This window comes from Neopsephotus bourkii, unplaced genomic scaffold, assembly GCF_033783945.1.
Source record: "Neopsephotus bourkii isolate Nb327-2 ecotype Australia unplaced genomic scaffold, CSIRO-AGI_Nbou_v1 NB_1765, whole genome shotgun sequence".
Taxonomy (NCBI): Eukaryota; Metazoa; Chordata; class Aves; order Psittaciformes; family Psittacidae; genus Neopsephotus; species Neopsephotus bourkii.
This window is the reverse complement of record NW_026902239.1, coordinates 3,675,128-3,702,906: the sequence shown is the minus strand read 5'-3', so window position 1 is coordinate 3,702,906 and position 27,779 is coordinate 3,675,128. Positions and strand designations below refer to the sequence as shown.

The 27,779-nt window shown below is 39.8% G+C and overlaps 2 protein-coding genes across 9 annotated transcripts in view; one reads left to right on the top strand and one right to left on the bottom strand.

Moving 5' to 3' along the window:
- REPS1 (RALBP1 associated Eps domain containing 1) overlaps positions 1-27,779 on the bottom strand; it is a 499,053-nt gene that overhangs the window by 152,549 nt on the left and 318,725 nt on the right. The gene's annotated exons all lie outside the window — the stretch shown is intronic.
- ARFGEF3 (ARFGEF family member 3) overlaps positions 1-27,779 on the top strand; it is a 92,720-nt gene that overhangs the window by 54,323 nt on the left and 10,618 nt on the right. For 6 of the 8 annotated variants that reach the window (XM_061378335.1, XM_061378334.1, XM_061378332.1 and 3 more), the window contains 19 exons: positions 358-1,268; positions 4,845-4,928; positions 6,132-6,298; positions 8,140-8,305; positions 9,748-9,855; positions 10,090-10,305; positions 10,571-10,681; positions 12,095-12,245; positions 12,848-13,162; positions 14,408-14,541; positions 15,997-16,142; positions 18,255-18,434; positions 18,831-18,975; positions 20,100-20,222; positions 22,439-22,542; positions 23,764-23,908; positions 25,829-25,957; positions 26,517-26,693; positions 27,270-27,384. In XM_061378335.1, coding sequence (XP_061234319.1) covers positions 358-1,268; positions 4,845-4,928; positions 6,132-6,298; positions 8,140-8,305; positions 9,748-9,855; positions 10,090-10,305; positions 10,571-10,681; positions 12,095-12,245; positions 12,848-13,162; positions 14,408-14,541; positions 15,997-16,142; positions 18,255-18,434; positions 18,831-18,975; positions 20,100-20,222; positions 22,439-22,542; positions 23,764-23,908; positions 25,829-25,957; positions 26,517-26,693; positions 27,270-27,384 — 3,627 coding nt within the window. The remainder of the gene's footprint in view (positions 1-357; positions 1,269-4,844; positions 4,929-6,131; positions 6,299-8,139; positions 8,306-9,747; positions 9,856-10,089; positions 10,306-10,570; positions 10,682-12,094; positions 12,246-12,847; positions 13,163-14,407; positions 14,542-15,996; positions 16,143-18,254; positions 18,435-18,830; positions 18,976-20,099; positions 20,223-22,438; positions 22,543-23,763; positions 23,909-25,828; positions 25,958-26,516; positions 26,694-27,269; positions 27,385-27,779) is intronic. The other 2 variants (XM_061378333.1, XM_061378337.1) reach the window with 1 other exon arrangement.

The window sequence follows — 27,779 nt, the reverse complement described above, 5'->3', positions numbered from 1 at the left end:
GATCGTATTTTGTAGTAAAATAATTTTCAGGACACAGATTTAAATTTAGCTTCAGCTAGGTGTTGAAGGGTTTTTTTTCAGTGTAAGTGATTGTCTGCAAGGGAAAACATTCTGTGCACACTGATAAAATGCACGGTAACTGTTTCCCTGGTTGGCACTCCCTTTACAGAATGGCTGTGTCCACCTGGGAGACTTAATAATTCATTTTAGTGCTAGTTGTCTTCCTCAGGAGTGTCTTACAGGATAATTTTGCTTCTTTTTTTTCCCTGGTTATGGTTATGGAGGGATGGTGTTGGATGATAGTGATGTGTTCACTACATGTGCTGTATCACTGAAATAAACTCTGTTTAATTGTAGTATCATGGATGGGATGACAGAAGCATGCATCAAAGGTGGTATTGAAGCATGTTATGCTTCAGTGTCCTGTGTCTTTGCCCTGCTTGGAGCATTAGATGAGCTGAGCCAAGGGAGGGGTCTTAGTGAAGAGCAGATCCAGCTGCTGCTTCGACGCTTAGAAGAACTGAAGGATGGGACCGAGACAAGCAGGGACTCCATGGAGATCAATGATGCTGACTTCAGGTGGCAGAGGCGCATCCTGTCCTCAGAAAATCCTGCCTGGGAATCAGCAAATGAGAAAAGTCCTGATATTAGCATTAGTGTTACCACAGACACTGGTCAGACCACTTTGGAAGGGGATATGGGACAGACAACTCCAGAGGATAATCCAGGAAGTCAAAAAAACTCACTACCATCTCCAGCTGCACGTGAAAGCAGAGAGATTCATTATAGAGAACCAGAATCAGAAACCATTGACCAGCCAGATGTTGTTCAGAGAAGCCACACCATAGTCTATCCAGATATAACTAACTTCTTATCAGTTGATTCCAAGACCCGGTCATATGGATCCAGATACAGTGAAAGTAACTTCAGTGTAGATGACCAAGACCTTTCTAGGACTGAATTTGATTCATGTGATCAGTATTCCATGGCAGCAGAGAAGGACTCGGGCAGGTCAGATGTCTCAGACATAGGCTCTGACAATTGCTCCCTGGCTGATGAGGAGCAGACACCACGAGATTGTCCAGGGCACAGGTCCCTACGTACTGCTGCTCTGTCTCTGAAGTTGCTGAAAAACCAAGAAGCAGACCAGCACAGTGCACAGCTATTTATCCAGTCACTTGAAGCTCTTCTTCCTCGGCTTATATCTCTTCCCAGCATAGAGGAGGTGGATGGAGCACTTCAGAGCTTTTCTTCAACATTCTGCTCAGGTTTGCAAGCAAATATTTACTGTCTAACCTGCATGCACACTGTGACAGCACTGTTCGCAGTAGGATTTTATCTTCAGAGAATATATCCAGAATAAGGAGGTTTGTACACCACAAAGCATGTTCCTCCACAGCAGCACACTTCATTTAGGGCAAAGCAAATGGAATATGCAGGTACTGATTCAAAGGGAGGTCAGTCCATTGACTGTTAACAGGCTCTGGATTATGTCCACAGTCAACAGAAAAATGGAATTTTCTGTATTAAGATACCTCTTTACAGGTTTGCGAAGATCTGTTAAGAAGATTTGCACATGATGCCATTAAAGAGAGGCTGGGCCGTCACCTATTTTGAAAGAGGTTTAAGTAGCTTAGTACATCACTGTATTGATATTAGTAATGCCAGCCTTGCAAAGAAAGTAATAAAAATTCCACAACAGTAAGCTCTTGAAAGGATAAGAAAAGAGGAACAACTCTCTTCTTCACTCTTTTGTTTTTCTTAATACTGCTATTCAATGTAACAGGAAATGCAGAGCTCTCAAAGTCTAGACCAAGTGAAAGGTAATTAAAAATCTTACCTTTTAAGAGATTAAAATCCTGCAGTTCTTTCAGGGTTAGAACCTTTGGGATATTGATTTGGTCAATCATACAGAAAAATGCCATGCAAAGGTTAATTTGTCCTGTTGATAAAATGTGCATAAGTCTGTGTGTGTGTACATGTATATATATATATATATACACACATGTATATATATTTAGAATGGTTTATTTTTCCTGACAGTGGCCAAAGTGGAAATGTTTATTAGAATGTATTTCTGTTTCTTTAACTTAATTCACCACAATTGCCTTTCCTGTTGCTCCTCTCCTAATCATTGCTTCATTCATTTGTGCTCTCTCACACACATTAAATTCATAGAGAGTAAGAAAAGATGCCTCCCATCATCCTACAGCATAATTTAGGTATGAAGCTGAGTAAATAAGCTAATATTCTTGACACCTTGTCTAAATACTGCCCAAATAAGCCATAAATCAGGAATATGGTAGATAACATTCTTAAGAAACACTGGCCATCTTACATCACAGAAAGGAGAGATCTTAAAGAAGTCGTATTCATTACATTCCTAATTGAGGTACTCAAAAGCATCCTTTCTGCCACAAGGGATTTCTTTTTCCTGAAAAAGATCAATCTTGAGGTTATGACAAAAAAACAGAACTCTAGTTCAAACTTTAGTGCACCTGTTCCCTCACCTATGAATAAGTATACTGCTTCTTTTCTCTGTTGCTTGTCAAATCCTAAAACATTCTAAAGGAATGTTATAAAGGGTTGGAATAGGTAGACCTAGCAGACTTCTAGACCTTAAGACTAAACATGGCTTTTGTTGTCGCTCACTATGACTAATACAGTAAGAAAGGTGAAAGAATGTAACTCAATTTCTGCATTAAGTGAATAATTTCTGGTTTATATAGAAATACATATATATATATCTCAAAAAGATACCTAGTCTTGTGCTTAGACTTGAGACAGACCTTTCACTTTCCTAAAAAAGCCAGCCCTGTGACTAAATCTGTACTTCAAAATGTTTCCAGTATGATTTGGTGAAGTATTTTCTGGGAGATGTCACTTCATAAGGAATCATGGAAAAATACAGTAGCATGTTACTGTGTTAAAATAACTTGGAAGAGGTGTCCTGGTGTTTTAATAGAGCTGTGGCTGTTAGAGTTGTAATTTTACGTTCTCACAAGGTCTGTGTAGTTCGTGTTTCACCTGGACACCTGGAATAAGTTTCAATCCAGCTGAAATAGTCCTTTAATTTGTACCTCAGATATTAAGCAAAAGGTAAGGGCTTGTGTTCCTGTGTAGGCGAGAGAAGCTCGAGTCTGAAGACCGGTAGCTAAGTTGGTGGAGGTAGGAGCTCCCCCTGGAGAGTTTCCAAATACCAGTCTGATCTGCAGGTACAGGCAACGTCTGAGTCCTTACTTCGGGACTCCTTTATTATCACCAACAGTTCAAGGCATAAATTAGAGAATGAAGTTAGAGGAACTGGTCATATTCATTTTATGTACAACATCTATTCATCTATAATTCCTGAAGAATACATTAGGAAATCTGAATACTGGTTGAGACTGAGTTGGGAAAAGAGACAGGTGCAGTTCTGAGAGCAGTCAGAAACTGTATTTTTGTGTTTCTGGGAAACGTTATTTAACTTGCTTTGTTTAATTTTTCAAATTTGCTTACAATCTGGGGCGGGGTAATACATTACCTACAATTTAGTAGCCTTTCCTACAAATTAGGTCCTTAAATAGTATTTTGATTATATTTTCACGGGATTGAAACGTGATGAAAGGAGGTAGGACTTTGAGGCACTAGCATGGGAGTATAAGCATGGGAAAAGTGATGTCAGCTAAGCAGTGAAATTAAGATTTGGAAGTCACTTGATTAAAAGCCTTCCTAATCTACATTTTTCATCTTTCCTCAAAAAGTTCCTTCTTGTTGCTAGATAAAACCAATGCCAAAAAAATTCTTAGTGACACTGGAGTGTGATGTCTGTCTCAAAAAATACAGTATTTTCTAAAAAGTCTCAACATTAACTTGACTTGCACAAAGCATCAAGTTTGCATTTCTTCAGAGTCTCCTTTACCTGGCCAATTTAAATGAACTGTTGTCTCTGTTAAGACAGTGTGCTAACCTCATTGTTTACTATAGCTGGCAGATTTTTATAATTGATATAGAATATAATCAGTATTCTCTTAATTCAGACATAACTATTCTCATGAACTGCAGCATCAAGAGATTAATTCAAAACTGTGTGCCATTGTGCAAATAATCATAACAAACATTTTTAAGTACCTCCTTTCAGTTTTGATTCCATAGCTTTGAGCAGAAAGGTTTTTATGTTAGTAAGCATCATTGCAAGTTTACACATTATCTAATCTGCTTTTCAGATCTCAGCATCTCTTAAATGTAGCTGTTTATTGTCCCATATGTTAGAGGAAATTAGGCACTGTATTTTTCCCCACATGCTTTTGGGTGCTCAGATACATACCGACTACGCAGTAGCCACTTTAATGTGCAGTTGTACACCTTCCTTTTTAGTTGCAGTCTTGGATAGGAGGTTGTACACATTTTAAAATATTTTAATGCAAAATAAAGTGGGCTGTTTTGTTGTTTTTTTTTTCTTTTACGTATCTCCCTGCCTTGAAGTTTTTATTACTCTAGGAGATTCTAGTCCTCATGGTACATATTTGAGAGCTGAAACATCAAATCAGTTCTAGCTACATCAGTATCATGATCCTCCATCCAACAAAGTATTAATATGCATCTTTGCCTGCAGTGGTGGAGGAGTCACTGGAGCCACTCACAGGCTACTTACAAGCACATAGTTGCAGTTTTGGAACTAGGTAAAGTTTCTCTGTCAACATTCACCATAAGAAATCTGTCCCAAGCATACACCAGCCGATCTGGGTATGGTTTGTGGCCAGCCCTATCACCACTCTTCCACAAAGGTTGCTCCTTGAACAGCTATTCGTTGTTTAGACCCACCCTGGAACAGTTACTCTCTTTCTAAATCCACCCTCAAACAGTTACTCACCTTATCCACGCCCCCAAAGTGACGACAGTGGAAAGTCCGAGAAGGCAGCAGCACAGAGCTTTCAAACCCTCACGAGGCAAGAAAAACATTTGCTTCTTTTCTGTGTTTGGATTTTTATTTACTTTTTTTTTAATGTTAATGGTTTGATGTATTCTGTTAAAGACAAGACATGAGCTTTATGGTGGGAGGAATATATTCACAGTAAACCACTGCAGCAGCTAACAAATGACACAGCTTTGCTTCACCATGTAACTAACGTTGGAAGCTGTTTTTTTCTTTCGTTGTTGTTTCATTTCAAATGTTCCTCTAGGATAAAGCTTATTCCTTAATCTTCCTTAATTGACATTATATGAATGGGTTTCACAGTCAATGTGAAACCCATGAAATATTGTGGGTCATGTGGGGGGGTCTAATATTTCTAGGTGTTTTCATGGCTCAAACTACAGATCATGGAAATTCAATTAGGTATTGCTCATACTTGATTTATGTTTTTCTACAGCTAACTCAAAGGAAAATGTATGCGCTGTCCATCCTACCTGGGAAGAAGGGATTGGACCACTGGGCATGGTTCTAGGCTATCATTTCATACAAATAGTGTTTTCAGGAATACTGAGTGCTTACAGGTGGCTTATTGTCTGACAGGGCTGCAAGTGCTCAGCTATCTAGAAAGCAGGTCTTGTATGAACTAAACGGGTTGGAGTTGTAATGAGTTCCAGCCAGCTTGGCCCCAAATATTTATTCACATACCTGGAGAGGCCATGGAGAGAATGACGATTACAGCCTGATTCTGCAAGGTGCTGAGCACTCCAGTCTCCATCCAACAACTCATTTAGCTAAGGCAGATTTACAGGGGGGTTGAAAGGGCTGTCACACTCATTAGCACCATTTGGTGCAATGTATGCTCAGTTAAGTACTGCAGGCTTTGCCTCTGCTTGTTCCCACCTCACCTTTCCAGTTAGCATTGCAGATATATCTTGCCCTTTTCTTTGTATCTGTCAGTCATCCTAATGAATGCTGGTGCTCCTTGTGTATTCAGATTTAGCATGTTGCTTTGCTGGACTGTGACTGGAGTGTTCAGTTTGCCTTTTGCAGCACTGTGTTCTAGGTGGACTACTTATTTTTCTATCCCCTGTTCTAGTGCATTTAGTAATTTCTACTGATGATTCATTAACTGTTCTAGCAATCTATTGCTGCTGAAATGCTAGGGTTGGTTTCTGATCTTCTTTTTTCCAGGCAAAATCTGTGTAAAATGTGAGAGCTCACATGGTGTTTTTGTTAGGTATGATGCACTCACCAGGATTTGAGGGAAACCTAAATTTCAGCTTCCAGACTCTGATGAATGCAGACAGTCTCTACATGGTCTCACATTACACTCTGCTGCTCAACCTAAAATTGGCCAACTCTGACTACTACAGAAAGAAACCTGCCCAAGCCCCTGTGTTGCTGGTGAGTTGGAGAATATGGGAAAACTGTTAAAAATCCCCAAATTTCTTTTGCTTCTTTTCACATAAAACAGCCCATGCAGAAAGACTTCAGACATCTTGCTAAACAGAGAAATAATAATTCCAATGAAGTGTTCTCCAAGCTGCTTATGAATCCTGAATGATAAATGTCATGCATCTGAATTACACAGCTTCTCTATAATGGGGGATTATGGGGGAGAGGAAGGGGAAAATGAGTGCTACTTTACTGGTTGCTATTAAAGTAGCAGTCATTTTGATGGATATTCTGTCTTCAGATCTTCATTAGCATCATGTGATACAGCAAGCATTGTTTGTGCACATTATCACAGGACATACTTTCACCTGGCAACTACTTTTGAGCATAATGACAAATTTGTTGCTTAATACTCGATGTGTATTTACATGTGTCATGGTTTAAGCCCATCCAATAACTCAGAACCACGCAGCCGCTCACTCACTCCCCCTCCTTTCCCTTCCTCCCCCCGCTCCTGGGGGAATGGGGAGGAGAATATGACTCCCATGGGTTGGGATAAGAACAGTCCAGTAACTAAGGTATAACACAAATCACTGCTGCCACCACCAATAATAATAACAATAAGGGAAATAACAATGGAAGAGAATACAACTGCTCACCACCCACTGACTGATACCCAGCCCAACACAAGCAGTTATCTAGCCTTCTGGGTAACTGCCCCCAGTTTATATACTGGGCATGATGTGCTATGGTATGGAATACCCCTTTGTTCAGTTTGGGTCAGGTGTCCTGTCTCTGTTTCCTCCCGAGTTCCCCTCCTCCCTGGTAGAGCATAAGACTCACAAATTCCTTGGTCAGAGTAAACATTACTGAGCAGCAACTGAAAACATCAGTGTTATCAGTGCTGTTCCCAGGCTGAAAGTCAAAACCACAGCACTGCACCAGCTACTAAGAAGGAGAAAAATGACTGCTACTGCTGAACCCAGAACAACGTGGATGAAGACATGAGAAGTTAGAGTGAAAAATAATTAGGACTTTTTAATATGACCTGATTGTTTTTGTGGCACCTGGTATTTCTCAGCTCCTTGGGCTTTCTAAACATTGTTTTCAGGGCTGCAGGAGTTATAAAACATGAATCTATGTTTTACAACTAAGTTGTCCAAGAGAAGTTGTTTCAGATTTCTCCTAAAAATAATAAAAAAAAAAAGTTGGTATATGGAACAACAAAAAAAAAAAAAAAGAGAAAAAAAATCTGTCAAAATTTTCCATTATTGCTGAGCTTCCAGTTGAAGATTTATTTTCTGGAAGTTCTCAAGAACAAGTGGGGTTTAATGTCATCATTGGTTCTGCTGTGTTCTTCAGCAGCTGCAACAGCAAATCTGTGACTTAGAACCTTCTCTAGGGGCAGCACTGTGCACAGCAGACCTGAGCATGACCTAGTTACCTTTGAAAATAGTTCAGCTATCTAGCTGGACCCCAGTTCATCTGTGATGATTGTTCAGTGCGGAAGGCCCTGATTGCTGGACAGGCAACAATAAGTGCCATAACTTCTTTTTATGGGAACTGAGATCTTACCCCTACCTTGTGAAAATAGTGAGAGCTCAGCATATCCCATTGTCACCGTGCAAGAACTGTCACTGCGATTTATATCTTGCATGAAATGCGGTAAGAGAAGGGAAAGCTTCTTATTCACATCTTTCTCCACTGTAGACACTGTAGACACATCTTCTTTTTGCATAATTTCATTTCTACTGCTGCATGCCATTACACTCAGGAGTAGATCTACGGGCTGAGGGTCATGCCATAGAGCTTAGTGTTGTCTTACATCTGGTTTTTATGTTTCTCTGCAGAAGGAATTCATGAAGCAGGTCCAGTCCAGTGGAGTTTTGATGGTATTTTCCCAGGCCTGGGTTGAAGAACTGTACCACCAGGTACTAGAAAGGAATATGCTGGGAGAAGCTGGATACTGGGGAAGCCCTGAAGAGCACAGCCTTCCACTTATCACCATGCTGACCGGTCAGTAATACGTTATGTTGGCAAGGCTAACTTCCAAACACATGCCTAAAGCCACCTACAAAAACACGCTGCTTCACTGCATTACATACAGAACAGCATGTCATCAATGCAACACATGATGTTTTATGAACATATTGGTAAAGAAGGAATCAGACTTAACTGTGGCAAGTACTTAAGTATTTGTTTTGCATCACACAAAGCTTTTGAAGTGTGGGTTTAAAAACAATCTGTCCCTGGGAGACAGGAAGAGTAGGTTTGTTTATTGAACCAGTCTCCTCAGCCTCAGTTCTGGTAGACTTGGTAGCTGTTAATGGTAAGTGGTAAGGCTGCTGTTTTCTTGCTGCCATAGCAAAGCCATTTCAGTGTGCCTGTGGTGCAGTACAAATATAAATTATGGTGTCTGATCCTGGAAGCCTTCCACAGATTTGGCTCCCCTTAGTTCAGATTTCTGCTATGCCAGGGATATGCCAAATGGCCCTGGAGAGAAGCTGAAAACCTGGGGCACCTTTAACAAATGCTTAAAAACAATCCTTAGCTTCATTTGAGGGGGGAAAAATCAAATTGTATCAGCTGAAAGGCAGCACAATGCCTATGATACTGTATTGATATACAGTGCACTGTCTGCTTGAATGTGTATACTGTATGATTACAAAGAGGTAATTAAAACATTGTATGCAGGGAGAATACTGGCTTCCGCTGAGCTATTAAGTGGTAATCAAAGGGCACTGCTCTGATAGTTTGTTGCTGATTGTATTGAGCTCACTGTTGCTTTTAGCAATTGAGCTGGGAAGCTGAAAGAAACAATTGAGAAAAACAATAGCCATGAAGTATGTGGAGAAGACAAGACAGTCACAGGCTGCTGGAAAGGAAATCAACCTGACATCCTTAACATTAAACTATCTGTGAGACACTGGTCTTTTGAAGTTTTGGAGAAAGGGTTGTAATTCATTTTCTTTATTTTGTTGAGATTGAACTTATACAGGTCTACTAAAAATGGTATTCAGGACATAGGATTCCAGTGCATCTTGAGGACTCAGGCGGATGTCCAGGAACATCTAGATACAGGATTTAGCAAAATTTCAAAGGTTATACTAAGAAATGTGGAGATTTAAGAGTGTTGGAAGTTCTCAACTCTAAGAAATACTATTAAATCTTTGCTGAGAGTTCTGTTGACTGTGTAACTGGGGGGGGTAAGGGAGGACTTTTGAGAGTGGAATATTTCCCTTCCTCAAGAAAATGTTGATTATACTGGGTAAAGCATAAGATGTCACAGCTCATGTTTATGCCAAGGCTTCAGAAGACTGGCAGAAAAGAGCGACTAAAAATCATACCAGAAAGTCGGGAGTGCCTAGTACTTATTTGAACAAAAAGTGAGTAGGAGATGCTTTCCTTATACCATCTGTGCCTCAAATAGTAATCTGTTGTTTTTAATGTTCTGGCAGACATTGATGGCTTGGGAAGCAGTGCAATCGGTGGCCAGCTAATGGCATCTGCTTCAGCTCAATCGCCTCTTTCCCAAAACCAGAAGACAGATGATTCTGTTGTTGCAGGTATTAAGATTGTTATAAGTGTATAACTACCAGCAGTGGGTTTTATAAGCAACAAGCATATGTGGTTTAGAATAGTTTAATGGTTGAGGGATGTATGTCAATGCATCCTAAATGTGAATGGGTTGTCCAGCATGCAGAGGACAAATATGATACATTTTTTTTTTGCCGCTGATAATAAAGCTGCTGTTGTGTTGTTTTCCAGTAGTAGCAGTAGTAACGCATTTCTCATTCCAGGAGTTGCTTTTGCCCGATACATTTTAATCGGCTGTTGGAAGAACTTAATTGACACTTTGTCCACACCACTGACTGGCCGCATGGCAGGCAGCTCCAAGGGGCTGGCATTCATCTTGGGAGCAGAAGGAGCCAAAGAGCAGAACCAAAAGGAGAAGGACTCCATCTGCGTGAGCCTGGATGGACTGAGGAGAGCAGCCCGGTTGAGCTGTGCTCTAGGTACTGCTGCATGTGGGATGTCATGGCAGACTTCTTACAAAGTAGGATAGTATCCTCCCTTGAAGGAATTTGGGAGAGAGAAAAGCAGCATCCTGTTTGAGTCTTGAATAGGAACCTGGACTGTAGGACTCCCCATACCTATATGGTACCTGCCGTACAGCATAGACATATCCAGCCAACTTTCCATCACACAACCTGTTGTTGGGACTGCATGGGATTAGGAAGAAGATGCTGGTTGAATACTAATTGTGTTGTTCATTTACAGGAGTTGCTGCTAACTGTGCATCTGCTCTTGCCCAAATGGCTGCTGCCTCCTGTGTCCAAGAAGAGAAAGAGGAAAAAGAAATCCAAGAGCCCAGTGATACTATAGCTCAAGGTAACAGTGTGATTAAATTACCTGTCTTACCTTGTATTGCCTGTAAGGATGCTACTGGAAAGTACTTTGCTACATATGGAAGAAGGATGTAGGGGAATGCCACTGATGTGCAGCACTCACTTGTAAGTATATGGGACATATGCCTAGAGGCTTCAGTACATGTCCTGCTCTCTTAACATTATGCCACACTAATTATATTTTAGGTGGAACTGAAATCAGTGGAACAATAGAACAGCATTTTTGCAAAGTGCACTTTTTAAGCTGTGTAAAACTAGTACAACCAGAGAGCATCAGAGAAACAATTTATGTTTTTTTAATGCATTGGGTGGTAGTATAAAGCTGAGTTTGCATCCCTATACCAGTCTTGTGTATACATCCTTGATTGTCTTTTGTCATTGTCAGCTGTTTAAAACTATTTCTGAATCATGTTAAATGAAGCTGGAATAATAAATATATATATATATATTTATAACAGGTAGAAAGTTCTGCATCTCTATACCATAATTCCAAACCCCCAAACCCAGTGGAGGTCAACTTTAGTTGTTGTCTTCAACAGTTTTTGTTGAATTGTTCTCACTGTTTGGAGAAGCACATAAGATTTGTCTGATAACACCCTATTTCTAAAGACAAGAAGCCCATAACAAAACAGTGGTGCACAAATGACCCTGCCTGGCACTCAAATTTGGTGTCTCAGTAGAGAAAACAAAGCTGAATATGCCTGGGCACAAACTAGCTTTTGACTTCTCTGCTGGATAGGACTGAAGTGAGTTGGCCAGGCCATGGTGAAGCAAACAGGAGGCAGTAGCAGTGGCCACAGGCCAACGGATGTGTTCTGTGAAAGCTTGCAAAGCTTCAAAATTTGGTTCCATTCCAATGCAGCATGAAAACTAAGCTTTTCAGAGATTCTCAGGAAAAAGAATGAGGTCAAAATGCGTGTAGTTCAGGTCAGGATTAGTTTTACTTTGACAGGATTACCCATTAACAAAATTTTTTGGTGAAACTTTTGCATGGAAATAGATGTGACATACACAAACTCTTTCCTATAGCAAAGGAGATTTTGGTAAAAATAAATATCCAGCCAGCCAGCTCCAAAGAGAAGCATGTAATATCGCTGGCAATCTGCATCTGTTCTGTGGGCAACAAGATGTGAATTTGGGGGTGGAGGTTGTCAATCTGGCATTGATTTTTTTTCCATGCATATAAGATCAGTCAAAAAGGATTTTAATTTTAAAACTGCCTTATGTTTCTTAGCAAGGAAGGTGTTTCTCTGTTGATTTTTTTGGTCTAACTTCCATGTTCTTATATAGCTCTCAAACTGTATGCATTTGCCATTACCTTATATACAAGCCAGTGCTTGTTCAAAAGCTGGAGATGCTAATGTGGGTTGTCTGTTGTTTTTTTTTCATGCTGCAGTGAAACAGAAAGTGGAGCAGAAATTGGAACAGATGGGCAAAGTGCAGGGAGTGTGTCTGCACACTGCTCATGTTTTGTGTATGGATGCAGTTCTTAATGTGGGCCTGGAGATGGGAAGCCACAATCAGGACTGTTGGCCTCATGTATTCAGGTACTCACCAGCATTCTCGAAAGAAACAGAATTTATACCATGTTGCCTGAAAATAACAGACTGAGAAAAAGGACTTTAGGTACTTTGGGAGTGTTCTGTATAAACAGTGTTAGAGAGAATTAACCTCCAGCAACTGTAGGAGGAAAGATGTTACTGTTTTCCACCACTATTCAGAGACAAAATCAATGCTTAGAAACGTTGAAGTTCTGACTCTGACCGACCCAGGAACCTAAATGGGCTCTTCAGGCAGCTTCACTGAACTATTTGCTGTCTAGGCACACAGGAGGCCAAAGGATATAAGAAGACAAGTTTTCTACGTCTGAGTCTGAGACTTTGAGATTGCCTGTTTATGGTTTGAGGAAAATGTCCTGTGCTTTGTATCTGGTTCAGATGTAATCAGTGCCTGCAAATTGGCAGTGGGTTTCCATGTAAACTGGCTTCTCGCAGTGATGGGGCTTTGAAGCAGCCAAGAGCTGCACTTGTACAATCCTTCTGACTCACCTCTGGAGTAAGCATTTATTCAGTGAGCCTAGTGATTGGTGGGGGGAGGAGGTGTTCTTTTGTGGGTTTTATTCATTTTTTTCTTCTTTGTTTGTTCTCAGGGTTTGTGAGTACATCAGCACATTGGAGCACACCCACTTCAGTGATGGTGCTTCCCAGCCCTCCCTTACCATCACCCAGTCACAGCAGGCACCTGCAGGGCTGCACACAGACTCTGAGCCTGGGGACTCTGCCCAGGCACTGACCCCTGAGCAAGAGACCACCCTCAGCAACAATCCTGTCATTCAGCCGGTTTCTATCCAGGAACTCATCAAGGAGAGCAGTAAGGGCAGAGCTTTTGACTTCCGTGGAGGCAGTCTGCTGTGTGGGACCAGTGCTGCCAAGGCTGTTCTCACGCTTTCTACACAAGCTGACAGGTACAAGCAGTGCTCTTGGGAACCAGCAGCTTTGTTCCCAAAACAGGATCAGAATGGACCTTTTTGTGGTGCAATGGGGAGTGACCTTTGTCTGTTGCAGGCACTTGCTTTCAGTTGAGTTTCACAAGAGTGCTGCACAACCAGCAGTCCCTAAAAGACCTGCAGGAGAAAGGGCCATCAAGCATGGTCACAGAATGGCTAGGTTAAATGTCCCTAAAACACAGTCTTCAGACAGATATGTCACAGATATTTTTGCTATTTCTGCTATTCTTTCAACAGCTAAGGCAAGAGTTTAAAATTTCCTGGCATGCTTCTAGTAACCTTTTTATTTCCAGGTGACATTTTACATTCTTTTTCTTTGCCCACAGGAGGGTGATATTTGTAAATTCAAGGAAAAAGCAATGCATACTGACACTGCTTATAGGAGTTTGTGCATGGAGAGTATCTTTTATTTAGGAAGTTCTCAATACAACTTACTTCCAAGGATTAGAGAATAGCAGTACTGTAATTTAATGATGCAGGTTTGAATTCTGAACTTTTACTTCAGTGCTGATTTTATTAGGACTCAGTCCCCAGTTTTCTAGGACTATAGGACGTTTTTCACGAAAAACAAGGTCAGAAAATTGTATTTGTATCAACTTTTGGCTGCACCACGTGAACTTTCACTTTAATCTCTCTGGAACCCACCTCCTACATAAGCGTGTTTGCTGGGTTAAGGGTACAGATTTTAAGTCTTAAGAGCTCATTGCAGCTGAAAATAACAACTATTGCTTATATTCCAAAAGAGAATTCTGGTACAGCAACTTTACATCTAAGACTTGAATTAATTTGTTTTGCACGTAAGGGGCTGTAACTGGATGGAGCAGACTAGTGCAATGCCAGTGAAGCTGTGATGATCTGTGACATGAGGACCAGGCATATTCTTGCTGGTTTTTTGATTACTGGTTCATGAACTGCTTACAGCATTAATGGGAATGCATCAGTTCCTTTAAAAAGTGACTTTTTGTTTTAGTACCTGAGTTTAATCTAGGAAGGTGTCTGGCTGGTCCTACAGCATCCTACGTTCCACCCTCCAATTAAAGTTTCTGGATCAAAGTCTTCATGAGGCACCATGTAAATGAAAATAACCTCATGTGTCACCAAATGCAGCACATAGCAGCCGTGTAAAAGATACAGGTTTTCTTCTTAGATATTTAAGTCTGCATCTAATGAATTTTTCAGTTAGATTCAATTCTTTTACTACAGGCTCTTTGAAGATGCTGCTGACAAGTTAAACCTGATGGCACTGGCAGGCTTCCTTTACCAGCTCAAGAAGGCTTCTCAGGCCCAGCTTTTCCATTCAGTCACAGATACAGTTGATTACTCCCTAGCAATGCCAGGTAAAATCTACTGAAGATCTCTTGCAGAGCTCTGTGTTTCATATACAACTGAACTGCTTATAGGACTTGCTTTGTATTCTTACAGGTTTAATTTTTCTGATTGAAATTTCAAGTTATACATAAACCACAGTATTTAGTCTAATAAGATCTTTCTGTAGGACCAATTCAGTCTTTAGAAAAGGTTGAGCGCTTTGTTTTGGACAGAGATCACACCCACATCTTCTATGAAATACTCCAGAGGACATTCATTTGGTTCTTGGACTTCGGGAGTGTTAATTATACACAGATATTTCATCAAAGCTCCATTTTGGAATCTAATCCGGTAAAGAAACTTGGGTGAATGTAGACTTAAGAGAGTGGATTTAGGTTAGACTTTTGACAGTGGGATAGCCTCAGAAGTGTTTAGAAAATGGGTGACAGCAAACAAAGCACGCAGCTGGAGAATATTATATAAAGCAATGGGGTTTGTCATGCTTTTTCCTCCCCAGCAGAGTGGACCATATACCTCACAGCCTGTAAATTGTCATTTCCATCACTGTGTCAAACAGGGCAGAAGGATTGAACCCAAAGGAATATATTTCACTTAAATTTGTATTTTGCCTTTAGAAGTGACATTAGTCATATGGGTTTTGTTTTTGTCCTGTGTCAGGCATGGATTTTATCTGGTATATGTCTCCAGTGTAATTGGTTTCCCCTCTTCCAGAAGTGCTGCTTGTCATTTTCTCAGTCTGACAAGCTTCTTGTCTCAAGGCCACAACGTTCATCTTTTTTTTTTCCAGTAAATAGTGATCCTCTTATCATGTATGTAAGACTTGGAATGGAGCACATAATGGCTTTTAATAGATATTAAAAGTGATATGCCCCCTGATAATGTCTTACGTTAAAGATAAAAGTACTGGCATATTTTAAATGAGAGAATGATGCGTCTTTCCAAATGTTGTAAGAGCAATGGAAGATTAGTTTCTTTCAACAGGAAATAACAACTGTTACTGGCCGAGGAAAAGTGTTTTCTCATGTTCTCTGCTTTGTATCCTTTGCTTGAGAAGAAATAAAAAGGACAAACCGAAACTAAATCATTTGTAGTTTATATTTATAGTTTATATTTCCTGTAGATGTCACTAAAGGGTTTTGCTGCTACTATTTTTGTCTTAATTTCAATTAATTCCTTGCTTAATTTCTCTGCACTACTTCTCCAAGCCTTTTTCTTTAAAACTTGGGTCCATCTTTCTTTCACCTACACAGGCGTAGGTATTGCAGTAAAATTCAATCATTTCAGTTGCATTGCAGTTCAAACCTAAACATTAATTCCTTTATTATTTTTTTCTTCCACCACCCTCCCACCCTCAACTTAATACTAATAATTTCTTACCTGATTTAAATTCCAGTTTAGACCTCCAGAGATGGAGGAGCAGCTCCATTATAAATATCCATTTATTTTCTCATACTTCCTTGTAGGTGAAGTGAAATCTACCCAGGACAGAAGAAGTGCACTTCACTTGTTCCGACTTGGTGATGCCATGCTCAGAATCATAAGGAGTAAATCTCGGCCGTTGCTCCACCTTATGCGCTGCTGGAGCCTGGTGGCACCCCACCTTGTAGAGGTAGGAGTAGGGGAGAGAATGGGAATGTGTGCAAGACATGGCAAAGTTGAAAAAGCTGGAGAAGTCAAGGTCAGCATTGTCAATTCTGTTTAGACTCCTGTTGGGACACTGTATATAGTGTGTCACATGTTATGATATTGTTTGTCCAAAAACTGTATTCATACCCAGCGTGCAGTAAACCAATTCCACAAGCTCAGGAGAAATACTGTTTACAGGCCTGGGTACTGGGTAGACTTTTCCACAAATCAAACACACCTGAATTTCATCTTACAAAAGCTACAAGGTTGTGCGCTCCCAGTATTTGGTCAGTAATCAACACACAGTATTTGCTGTGTCATTCCTTCTAATTGCTATGCATGCTAAGAGGAGGGCTGGGCTGGGCTGGGCTGGGGTCTTTGTCACCTGGTGGTGTGATTTGCAGTATTATAATGAAGGCAGTTCACTTCAGGACACCTTAAAGGTTAGTTTCATTGCCAAGCTGAATAATCAAATAGTCACTTTGCCAAGCTGTCAAATAACTTATCCTTGGTGCAATCAATCCTGGATGTTGCCCTTTGGATCTTTTGAACAGAACCAAGTCCTGGTTTCACTCATTAATTTCTTATAGTTACTGAAGGTCATCTTGACCCATATTCAAGTTCCTAACATGTACAACTAACTATGACTACCACCAGCAGATGTACAATATATTGTATCAATACTGCTTCTGAAAAGAATGTTTTTGCATAACTGAAATGGGCAGGTCCAGTGGTAGTGTGTTGGATTTTTGCAATATGCTACTTCCTGTGTGTCTGTGGTGAAAAAACTGAAACCACCCCAAGAGGTTATAGGTAACTCCTCTATCTACCTATTTTCCCAGCCTAGGTCTGCATCCTTGCAAGTCTTCCCATAAAAGGATGCAGCTTTCTTTTCCCACATAAAGTCAGCTCAACTGGCAAGATGGTGACATTTTTCCATTTCCTTCTGCCTGGTGAACCCTGGTCAGTGGCATGCTAATAGCAGCCACATAATGGATTTCAGTCATAACAAATGACATTTCCACAGACAAACTTTTGAGTCAACTGGTGAAACACTGGTGGGTTGACTTCTCAGAGCTTTTTAATTTGTATCATTGCGACAAATAAATGTGCAGTACTTCCTTTCTTTCTGACAGTAAGGTGTATGTAGTGTCATCTGCCCAGGTCTAATGGGAGCATGCCTCTCTGGAGTTTTAAGATGAGCTGTTCGCTTAATTGCCATAGCATTTTATTTCATTGACTCAAAGAAAAGTGTAGACTATTTTATAGAGGAGTTCAGACACTGGGGAGTCTTTGTGGAATTCTTTTAAGTGAAGTAGAAACAGCAGAGAATTTTCTGTTGTATGCTTTAACATCCCTTTATTTTGAAAACTGGTGTCTCACCTTTGGATGCCAGCCTGAGACCACTTTAAATGCTTGTCATGTTTTGAATGCTTTTAAGACTTTCAAGATCCCAAGCCAGTTTAAACTCAAGTGCCTTCCATATTTTTAGAATACAGGGCTGGTCAGTCTTTTTGGTTGACTTGAGTGCAGATAAGGGCATTACTGGGAAGGAGAAACATGAGGGAAAGGACATAATTTAGCATAACCTGTGTAGTTCCTCAATACAATACCTTTATATCCAGTTTCTCATTTGTTTAATTTTTTAATAGCTCTTTCAAAAGTGATGAGAACCTTCTCACTGTAAATTCCATAAACAGCCAAATAAAAAGTGGCATTTGGTCATGCATGGATATGTAAGGTGAATATATGCAGGAACCACCTTTTTGAATAAAAAAATGGTCACACAGTAGAAACAAAAGCCAACATTTCACACAAGTTCTATAGGGTTTGTTATTTAACTTATTTTTAGCTGTACTTTTTCAATTGTCAGCAAGCCTTCGTGCATCTCTGGGAGTCTGAGCAGCTCAAGAGTCTCAGCCATCTGTTTCTATGGCTGTGACTCCCATTTTCATTGCAGTGGGGGCCTTAAATCACTTAGTGGTGTAGCTGTTTTTAGGGTTCAGCAACTTGAAATGCTTACCTCCATTAAAAGTGTCTCACTAAAAGCAAATTTTTTTGTTTGGGTAAACTAATGTTCCTCCTTTCCCTGTAGGCTGCTTGTCATAAGGAGAGACATGTGTCTCGGAAGGCTGTCTCCTTCATCCATGACATCCTCACTGAAGTGCTGACGGACTGGAATGAGCCTTCTCATTTTCACTTTAATGAGGCGCTTTTCCGCCCCTTTGAGCGTATCATGCAGCTAGAGCTGTGTGATGAGGATGTCCAAGACCAGGCAAGTCAACCCTGAATAGTGTGTCTGCATCTAGCCTACCGTGTCCACAAGAAGGATCTCCAAGTCCACATGAAGGTCTCCAGAGTGCACTTGGTCCACTTGAGATTGTTTCCCAAACTCCCTTCAAATGGTGCCCCTCAATCATCTTCAAGGAATCAGAAGTGTGCTGCCTCCCTAAGCCTGCATTGTGGTAGAGCACACAGAGAGTACACCTGCCTTTGAAACAATTTAATAAAACTTTTCTATTATCTAAAATAAAGTAATGAATGAGTCTAGATTGACATAGTGAAATCCAGGAATGTGTGTAAAGCCATCCTCATTCCTTCTGAAGGTCTATTTATATATCAGTTCTGGTTTGGGGCTTTATTCTTTTAACCTCTCCTACACTGTCTGCAGGTGGTCACCTCTATAGGAGAATTGGTGGAAATGTGTTCTACCCAGATCCAGTCAGGATGGAGACCCCTGTTCAGTGCCCTGGAAACAGTGCACAGCAGCAGCAAGTCAGAGGTTAAGGAGTATCTTGTAGGAGAATACTCTATGGGTAAGGACTTACTGCACTGACTGTTTCATAGATGCTTTTGTTTCCCTATCTTATTCCTTGGGGATGCAATAACTAACTGAATATATTTAAATGCCCTACCTGAATAGTGGTACTTAGCAGTGGCACTGCAAGACTCCACAACTATACTGAACTATCTGGTTTATTAGCTGGGGTGGGAGGGAGAGAGAGGTATTGTTCTGACTTTTTCTCCTCTAGATTCTGGCAGACAAATAGAATGAGGAAGAAATGCTTTAAACATACTTGAATTTTTTCTTCTTTCTTTGATTTTTTTCTTTAATACTTGAAATTTTTTGAGCAAAACAGTAGTGAGGGAATGCTGAGCTTGGCTGGGTCCTTGTCACTGTCCTGCTAGAGAAAGGGAAGTATACTGTGTTAAACCACCATGTCTCATATGGCCTGTTTTTCTTACTATGTAAAACCTGTTGCTCTTACACATGAAGGTAACTTAGTGGGATAATCTAGCCAAGTGCTTGTCCAGACATTTAACCTCAAGGCTTCAAATTACTAGTGCTATTTCAAACCATATTTGCTGTAATAAGAGTGATTCTGCATCTCTCGCAGAGATGTTTGCTTGTATGGAAACTGGGTAATAAGGGAAAATCACTTTAAGCTGTTCTTTTGCTTTTAGAAAGTATTTTAGTATTTTTAAATGTTACAAGTCACGTGTAAGGGATATGGTTTTCCTACTTCTTACCAATAATCTACATAGAAAAAGTAAGGCTTTTTTTGTTACTGTATAGTCTGAATAGTTCTCAGTGTGACTGCTGTCATCTTGGCAGTTACCAGGAACTAAACCACAAGCCTCCACCAAACAGAAGTGTTAGCTACTGTGCTGAGATCAAGACCTCAAGCCTGCTCTTACTATCTGGGCAGACTTAAGCTGCTGTTTTTCACAGATAAGGCAAAGCAGGGAGTCTGCATCACTTTCTCCTAAGGACTACACAAATTACCTCAGGAGCAGTAGAAAGTCTTACTTGTAAAGTAATTTCTTTGTCTGCCCAGAAGAGAAGAGATTTTACAGATTCAGTTAAATTGTTGAAAAACTGTTGGAAAATCAGCTTTACGGGACATGGGGAAGAGTTCTCATCTTGTTATTTTCACAGGGAAACGCCAGGCTCCTGTGTTTGATGTCTTTGAAGCATTTCTAAACACAGACAGCATCCAGGTCTTTGCCAATGCTGCCACCAGTTATATTATGTGCCTTATGAAGTTTGTCAAAGGACTGGGTAAATATTTTTATTTTCTTTGTATCCTATTAAGTCATGATATGTCAAACTTGGTCCTGCAGAAGAGTAGAATTCAGTTTTGTAACACGTAGTATGGTAGGGAAGAGAGAGGCAGTGACGAAATTGCGTTCAGAATGCTAAAATAAAATATAATGTATAATATAATATAAGACTAAGGGATTATTTCAGGAACAATTCTAATGCTATCAATTCTTCAAGTTGTTACAGCAGCAAAGATGTATCTCTCTATTAAATGTCTGCTTCATTTTATCCTGATTTGCATCAGGACTTGCTTATTGTGTGTCCTTTCTTCCCTTGCCCACCTCAGCAGCAGTAGTCTGGTGTATGCAACACTGAAAGCCTGCTGACCTTCCAGTAGGATCATGAGCATGGCAACCAGCAACACTCTGTCCCCATGGCTCGTGTTTTGTTACGTTACTGAGAGCAGTGGAGACCAAGCGTGTCAGGTCAATGTGACTGCAGAGTAATTGTGGTGCTTCACCAAACTTCAGAACAAAGGCAAATGGTGGTGGGTCTTTTTGCCCCATTTGTGTTCCCTGTCTTGCCTTGATCAACAGAATTTGACACTTCTCCTTGAACTGTGGCAGTGGTATTTTTCTTCCTTATGTAATATGCAAAACTTCTAATGAGTGGTAAAATGGGGCTTTCATGTTTTACATTTATATTAGTTTACAGAAGTATCTGGGTCTGTAAAGGACTTTGATTTAAAAGACGCACCTAACTGCAGCAGATCTACTCTTTAATTTTACTCTCACCTTGTTAAGCTATTTTACCATCATTTTCAGCAGGGTCAAAATTCAGCTTGTGTTGACAGACTGGAACTGTAGTTATTACTATGAAAGAGAAATAAACTTGCATGTCCAGTGCCAGTAGAGGGAACTGATGTTCCTTCTGGAGAACTGAAAAGTCTCTCATTTCTTTAGGTTTCTTACTTTTATAAGGTAAGTTTGTCCGCTTTATGGTAACATGTCAAAATGCAAGATGAAACATTGAGTAATGTTTCATCTTCATTCACATATAACTTTATATAATTTAGATAACAAAGTTATGTAGAGGTTAATGGTAATACAAAAAAAGACCCTGTTTTTTTATTAAAGGTAATAGGACTGTGAAATACTTCAGTATTGAGCAATAGCAAATATGCTAACATTTATGTGCATTTTAACATAAAACTAAAGGATTGAAACTAGCTGACTTAGCTGATCTCAATAGCAGACAAGACTTTAAAATACATAATGGAAGATACAGTTACGGGCATAGAAAATGCTAGTAAATGTAGTGAAAGAAAAATAAAGTAGGATTTAATAAAAGGATTTCATATTTATCTTGCAGGATTTTATGAGAGGAATAGCTTTTAAGGCAATAAAATGTTAATGTATAAGGGCACTTGGTAAAGCTTCAGATCTGGCACTGAATGGGAAATATTCGGCTAAATTGGAAAAATGGTTATGAGCCAAATATTCTAGGGTAGGCAGAACACTGGCTGAGAGGGGAGGAAAAGAGACTGTGCAGGCAAGGAAAATGTTACAGTGAATGGAGTTATCCAGGGAGGACCTTTGGATGCCTTGGAACCGATCTGCTTATTTAATACACTTGGTAAAGCTGACCTGAAAGCAGGAGTCTGCTGATGCCACAGAATTAATAACAGCTGCGATACTGTGACACTAGAGCCTGAAGCTGTCATAGAGATGAACCTGAGACCTTGACACCTGAATTAGACAGCAAAAGGAAATACTGTAGCACAAAATATAAAATAATCTAAAAGGAAGAACTTTTGGTAGAAGAATTTTCTAGGGCACTGGGGTGAAAATGAATAGAAAAAATGAGCATACTAATTAAGCAAAGGGTGAATATGAGCAAGTAACTTATACAACCATGGAAAAAAGTGGAGTGGGTCAATATGACAGATGACTATAAAGTATGATTATAAGAACTCTCAAAGACTTTACTGAAGAGTTATGAAATAGGCATGTATTTATTAAAACATTTATTCATATAAAAGTCCATGTATAAACTGTGACCAATATTAATGTACTGTTTGTATGAGGATCATCTGCTTGTCATCTAATAATATCAAACGAAGGATGGGGTTTGGATTCTGTTCAGATATTAGGGCACAACTGACAGAAAATGGAAACCTAATGCTATGTTTGTTTCTCTTCTGTCCTTCCCAATGCTGCCTTTCCTGTCCCCAGGGGAAGTAGATTGTAAGGAGATGGGTGACTGTGTGCCAGGATCAGGACCTGCATCTACAGACTTGTGCCTTCCCGCTCTTGATTACCTCAGGAGATGTTCTCAGGTATGGTGAACATGTACTAACCTGACCTAGGAAACGGTTCTAACCTCCAGACTGTGGTAATAACCTTCACTGGAGAGTGGCGATCTGAAGGAATCTCATACCTTCTAAGCCACCTAAAACTGAGGAGTTAAAAACACGCAGACCCAAGGAGCATGTGGGAAAATGTGAGTGTTCAAAACCTAGCAGTAATACATCTAAAGCTGCATTCATTCTTACTGAAACAGGTACTGTAAATAGTGTTTGGAATGAAGGCAGAAAAAAACCAAACAAACCACCCAACCAAGAATTTTCAGACCTTAAGAAGAGCAACAGGTTACACCCTCTAAAATGCAGCTGCAGCTTATCTGTACTGTGAAAACATATCTGAAGCTCAGGGCAGATCTCTAAGAATTAGAATGCTGACATGTTTCCTGTAATCTCCTTGCACACAGCACAGACTATTATCCAGGGTTATTAGGGTGGGTTTTGCTGATGTGATGTATTTCTGTAGCACATACAGGTCTTTTTGTTGGACTCAGGCCATGCTTTCTCTGGGTATAATACAAATGCATAACAAAGGATATTATCATAGCTGAAAGGATTTAATATCTAAATTCAGAGATAATGGGTGGATTCAGTACATAGACTGAGAGGAGAAGAAAAGAATGAGGCAGCTCAAAGTAATAAACAGCAGACATATCAATCTGTACTGTCTATCTTGTTCATCTAAGAAAATGTAGTGAATACCTGTCTGTATATCTAATGTATGTTCTATCTATAGGCTGTGTGCATTGCATCACATCACCTTTCCTCATCCTTACAAAACCCAAATCACAATGAGGCAGAAATATTTTCTCCTCTTTAAAAAAAGTAGCCATTTTTTATCTTATTATATCTTTTAACCTGTCAGTGGAAGAACAATAGGAATGACTAAAAAGAAATCCTGTCTGTATATTGCAAATACAGCATTTACTTTAGAAAGGTCTAGTAAAATACGGGTAGCTTCCCAGCTATAGCAAAGTTCCATGAAGTGTGTATTATTTGTTGCAAAATGGACAACCCAGGCAATGAAGCTCTGAAGTAAACCTGTACTTTTATCATTATTTACTTAGTCCTTCAGAGCTCCAAAATATTCTGTGTACAGCTGATTGATGGAGCTTCTAAGGTCATAGGTGCAGTTTCCCTACACATTTACTTTTTCTTCTCTTTTTTTTTCTCTCTCTCCCTCCTCCACCCTCCAAGTTGTTAGCCAAAATCTATAAAATGCCCTTGAAACCCATCTTCCTCAGTGGCCGGCTGGTTAACTTGCCCCGAAGAGCGCAGGAGCAATCAGCCAGCAGTGAGGATGGTATTGAGTGCATCCTTTCCGACTTTGATGATGACACTGGTAAGTGCGTTGAAAGCAGTAAATACAGAACTAATCAATTGCTTCTTCCACACGTCACTGTAAATTTTGCCAACTGCCAAAAGCAAAAAGGAGGGGAAAAACTTCATAGTTTATTTCCTCTTTGTTGTCTATACACACAGATGTGCACACACAGAGCTTGGAAGTTCAGGTCATGTCACCTTCTTTACATTAAAAGATACAGCTCATATATAAGAAAAATAAAACCTCTCTCATAGGACAAGATAATAATATTTTAATTACTCTGATATCCATAATATAACCAGTATTGATTTCTGAGAGCTAATACAAGAATACTTTCTAGAGCACAGCTGAAGGAGTGAAATCCTTTTAAAGCTGCTATTGGTAGGCCTGCCTTTACCAGGAAAAATAAGTGTTGAGTTAGAGTTTAGAAAGAAAAAGAGTACATTTAAATATGTTTCCAAACTTCTGTCCTGTGGTCTATTGAATTAAATGGTGTATTTCTGAAGTCCATAAAAAGTTCTATGACCTTCAGAAAAACAAGCAGCATTTGTCTCCTGATCATTTTTGTGGTTATATGAGTTGTAGATTAATCAGATGTTTGATGAACTAGGTCTGTGTGGAGCCAAGCAGTAGAGGAATGCAGCATTACTGCTTCTGGACTCATGATGGCACTTGGAAGCAGTACACTTTTGAATATCGGAACTACTGAAGTGTTCTGACCTGGCTGTCCCTGTGAAGAGCCAGCCAGCTCCAGCCAGGCAGAAAGCAGGCTGACTCCAGTGCCTTTCATTCACATGCTTCACCAGAATAACTCTTGGTACCTACTTTTATCTAGGCTCTTCCATCACATGGGTTGTTCTGTTCCACTGCTACCTTGGAGACAAAAGCTGCTCTCTGAAAAGAAATTAAACCATAAATGCTAGTTTAAAACAACAACAACAACAAAACAAAAAACAAACACAAAACCCAAAACAAAACGACAAACAAAAACCATTAACACACTTTTACTTTTCTATGTTTGGTTTTGTTTGGGGTGGGACTGACACCCTCCTTGCTACAGCCGCCTTTCATGTAGTTGTAGGGAGTGATAAAGTCCCCCTTCAGCCTCCTTTTCTTCAGGCAAACAACCCCGGTTCCCTCAGCTTCTCCTTGCAAGACTTGTGCTCTAGGCTGTTCACCAGCTTCATTGCCCTTCTCTGGACCTGCTTCAGAATGGCTACCAGTGGCAGAGAAGGTGGGCTCATTAGTGAACCAAAGTAAAATCATTTTTCTTTTAATTGAAAACTAGTTGTATCCTGTAATCTTTTAGAGCATTCATGTTTGCTAATGTAGATATGAACTCATAGTACTACCTGCATCCTAACTGCTGCTTGGTAGTTGTCCAGCTGTGCCATATCCACATTTAATAGACTTCTGTCTGTGACCTGTTAACATCTAAACATGACACGTGAAGCAGCTTGTGATACTTCATGAGGCATCACTGCTGTTCAATTCTGGGTACCAGACAGAGCCAGTAAAATTACGGCTAGTCACCTTGGATCCTTACGCAAAAGCAGAACCTAAATGAGTATGCTCCATTCTGGCAGCGTTTGCAATGCTCGTGAGATGTGTAAAACCTCCCATTAAAAACAAAAAAATAATTAAAATTCCCCACCCAAGGTTAAAGAGGCTGGACTAGCGGGAGTAGTAAACTAAGAAAGAAGACCAGAATGAGGTGTCTGTGGAGGAGGAAGGATGGGATAAAACACAAGCTTAATAAAAAGGGAAGAAAAAGGAGGCATTCATTTCAAAATTGATATTGCCCACAACCATTACACAGCAACAGTCAACATGCAAGAATCCATGATTTCTTAGCCTCCATAACTGTCTGAGCGAAAGTTTGGTGGACAATGCAATATCTCACTCATGTTTTTTAATCTTTTGTTTCCTTACTTGTAGGCCTTATCAATGTCTGGGTTATTCTGCTAGAAGAATTAACAACAGCCATATCAAACTGTCCCCGTCAGCACCAGCCTCCTACTTTGGATCTGCTGTTTGAATTGCTGAGGGACGTTGCCAAAACACCTGGTAATGAAAGAGGTTGATTAAATACAAGCTAGTAGAGCCCTTACCCAAACCTTTTAGAATCCTAAACCAATTCTGTAAAGTGTGTTACTCATGCTGGAGCTGCACAGAGACATTCTTAAGTGGAAAGGGATTTTCTTAGAGCATGATCCAGTTAATGCATTGTTCTATGTTGACAAAAGGCATCTTGTGAAAGTATGTTAAGTATATTCTTACTCTTGTTGCCCAAATAAAGAGGTGGAGTACTCTATCAATGTCCTACTCACACAAAATGTTTGCCTGGTGTCCAGAAAACAGAAAATTATATAGTCCTGTAGACCTGCTTGGTAAAGACAGCAGGTAAACAGTGTAAAACAGGCTAAGGTAAACAGGCTAAGTGTTCATATCCCACCTCACAACTAGATCCAAACCAGCCTACTTTTCTCTTCCCACAAAAAAAGTTTCAGGATCTGCTTTCCTTAGCATCACCCCTGGCCTCAAGCTTGGAACAATTTAGCAAATTTACTGTGCATATAGGCTTTGTAAGAAAAAAATACATAACCACCATTATGTTTATTTTAAGGACCAGGATTTGGCATTTATGCAGTTGTACATCTTCTTCTTCCCACGATGTCTCTTTGGCTCCATCGCAGCCATGGTGACCATTCATACTGGGATGTGGCATCTGCTAATTTCAAGCATGCCATTGGCCTTTCCTGTGAACTCGTAGTGGAGCACATTCAAAATTTCATACACTCAGGTATGTCATTGCACTGTCTCATCTACTGATAGACTCAAGTGACATGTTACTGAATAGCTACTTGGGGAGATGATTTCATTGCTTTTTTGTTTGCTCAAGCATAAAATAAGAGCAGGAGGGTTGAAAATTTCTGTTTGTTTGGGTTGGGGTTTTAATTTCTTTATAAGGTTTAGAATTATGGGGAAAAAAAAACAAACTTGTTAGAGACCTATGGAAGTTATGTAGTCCAGCTTCCTGCTCAGAGCTGGGCTATCTTAAAAATGAAGTCATCACAGTGTACATTATACTTTCCAAAAGAATATTCTAAGGCCTTGATCATAAAGAACTAGAATATCAGAAACAGGCTTTAACTGAAATTCTCCAGTACCACTTCAGTTCAGACATTTTATGTTAATATCAAAAGGATTGTTCTTATTTCAGTTTCATGTGATGCATAGTTCAAAATAGAACTTCAGTGGTAGCTGCATAAAAATAATTTGGGCTTGTAAAGTCTCTGAATAGCAGTAAGTGTAGCAAGACTTTAATTATCGTGAAAAAGCAATGATATTAAAACCAGTCTGTATCTTTTCCTTGTAGATATTGGTTATGAAAACATGATTAATACTATGCTGAAAGAACTTTTCAAGTTGCTGGTAGCCTGTGTAGCAGAACCAACAGAAATTATTTCCAGAGTTGGCTGCTCTTGTATCAGGTACACAGTCTGTTCATTCTGTTAGCCTATTCAAAACAGGTTGTCTTTATTTGAAGAACTCCTCAACTGATAAGTTGTCTAAGATCCTGAAAGAAGACTACAATACATCTATCTCTTTTTATTTGAATAATAAATTTTGGACTTACTAATTTTCTCTTGCTGCTTTCAGTCTGCTTCAGAACCTGTGATTTTAGGCGTTACTATGTATATGATTCCCATAAAAAGCACTTGTATATTACATATATGAAATTAATCTATAATTAATCCCTAGGAAAAATAATCAAGGGTCTTTCTGCTGGAATTTGCAGGTCTTTAGAGGTAATTAATACCTTTCACAGTCTCCAGGTTCTTACAGTCACAATCAAAATAAGCAGTGCATTATATAGTTACACAAT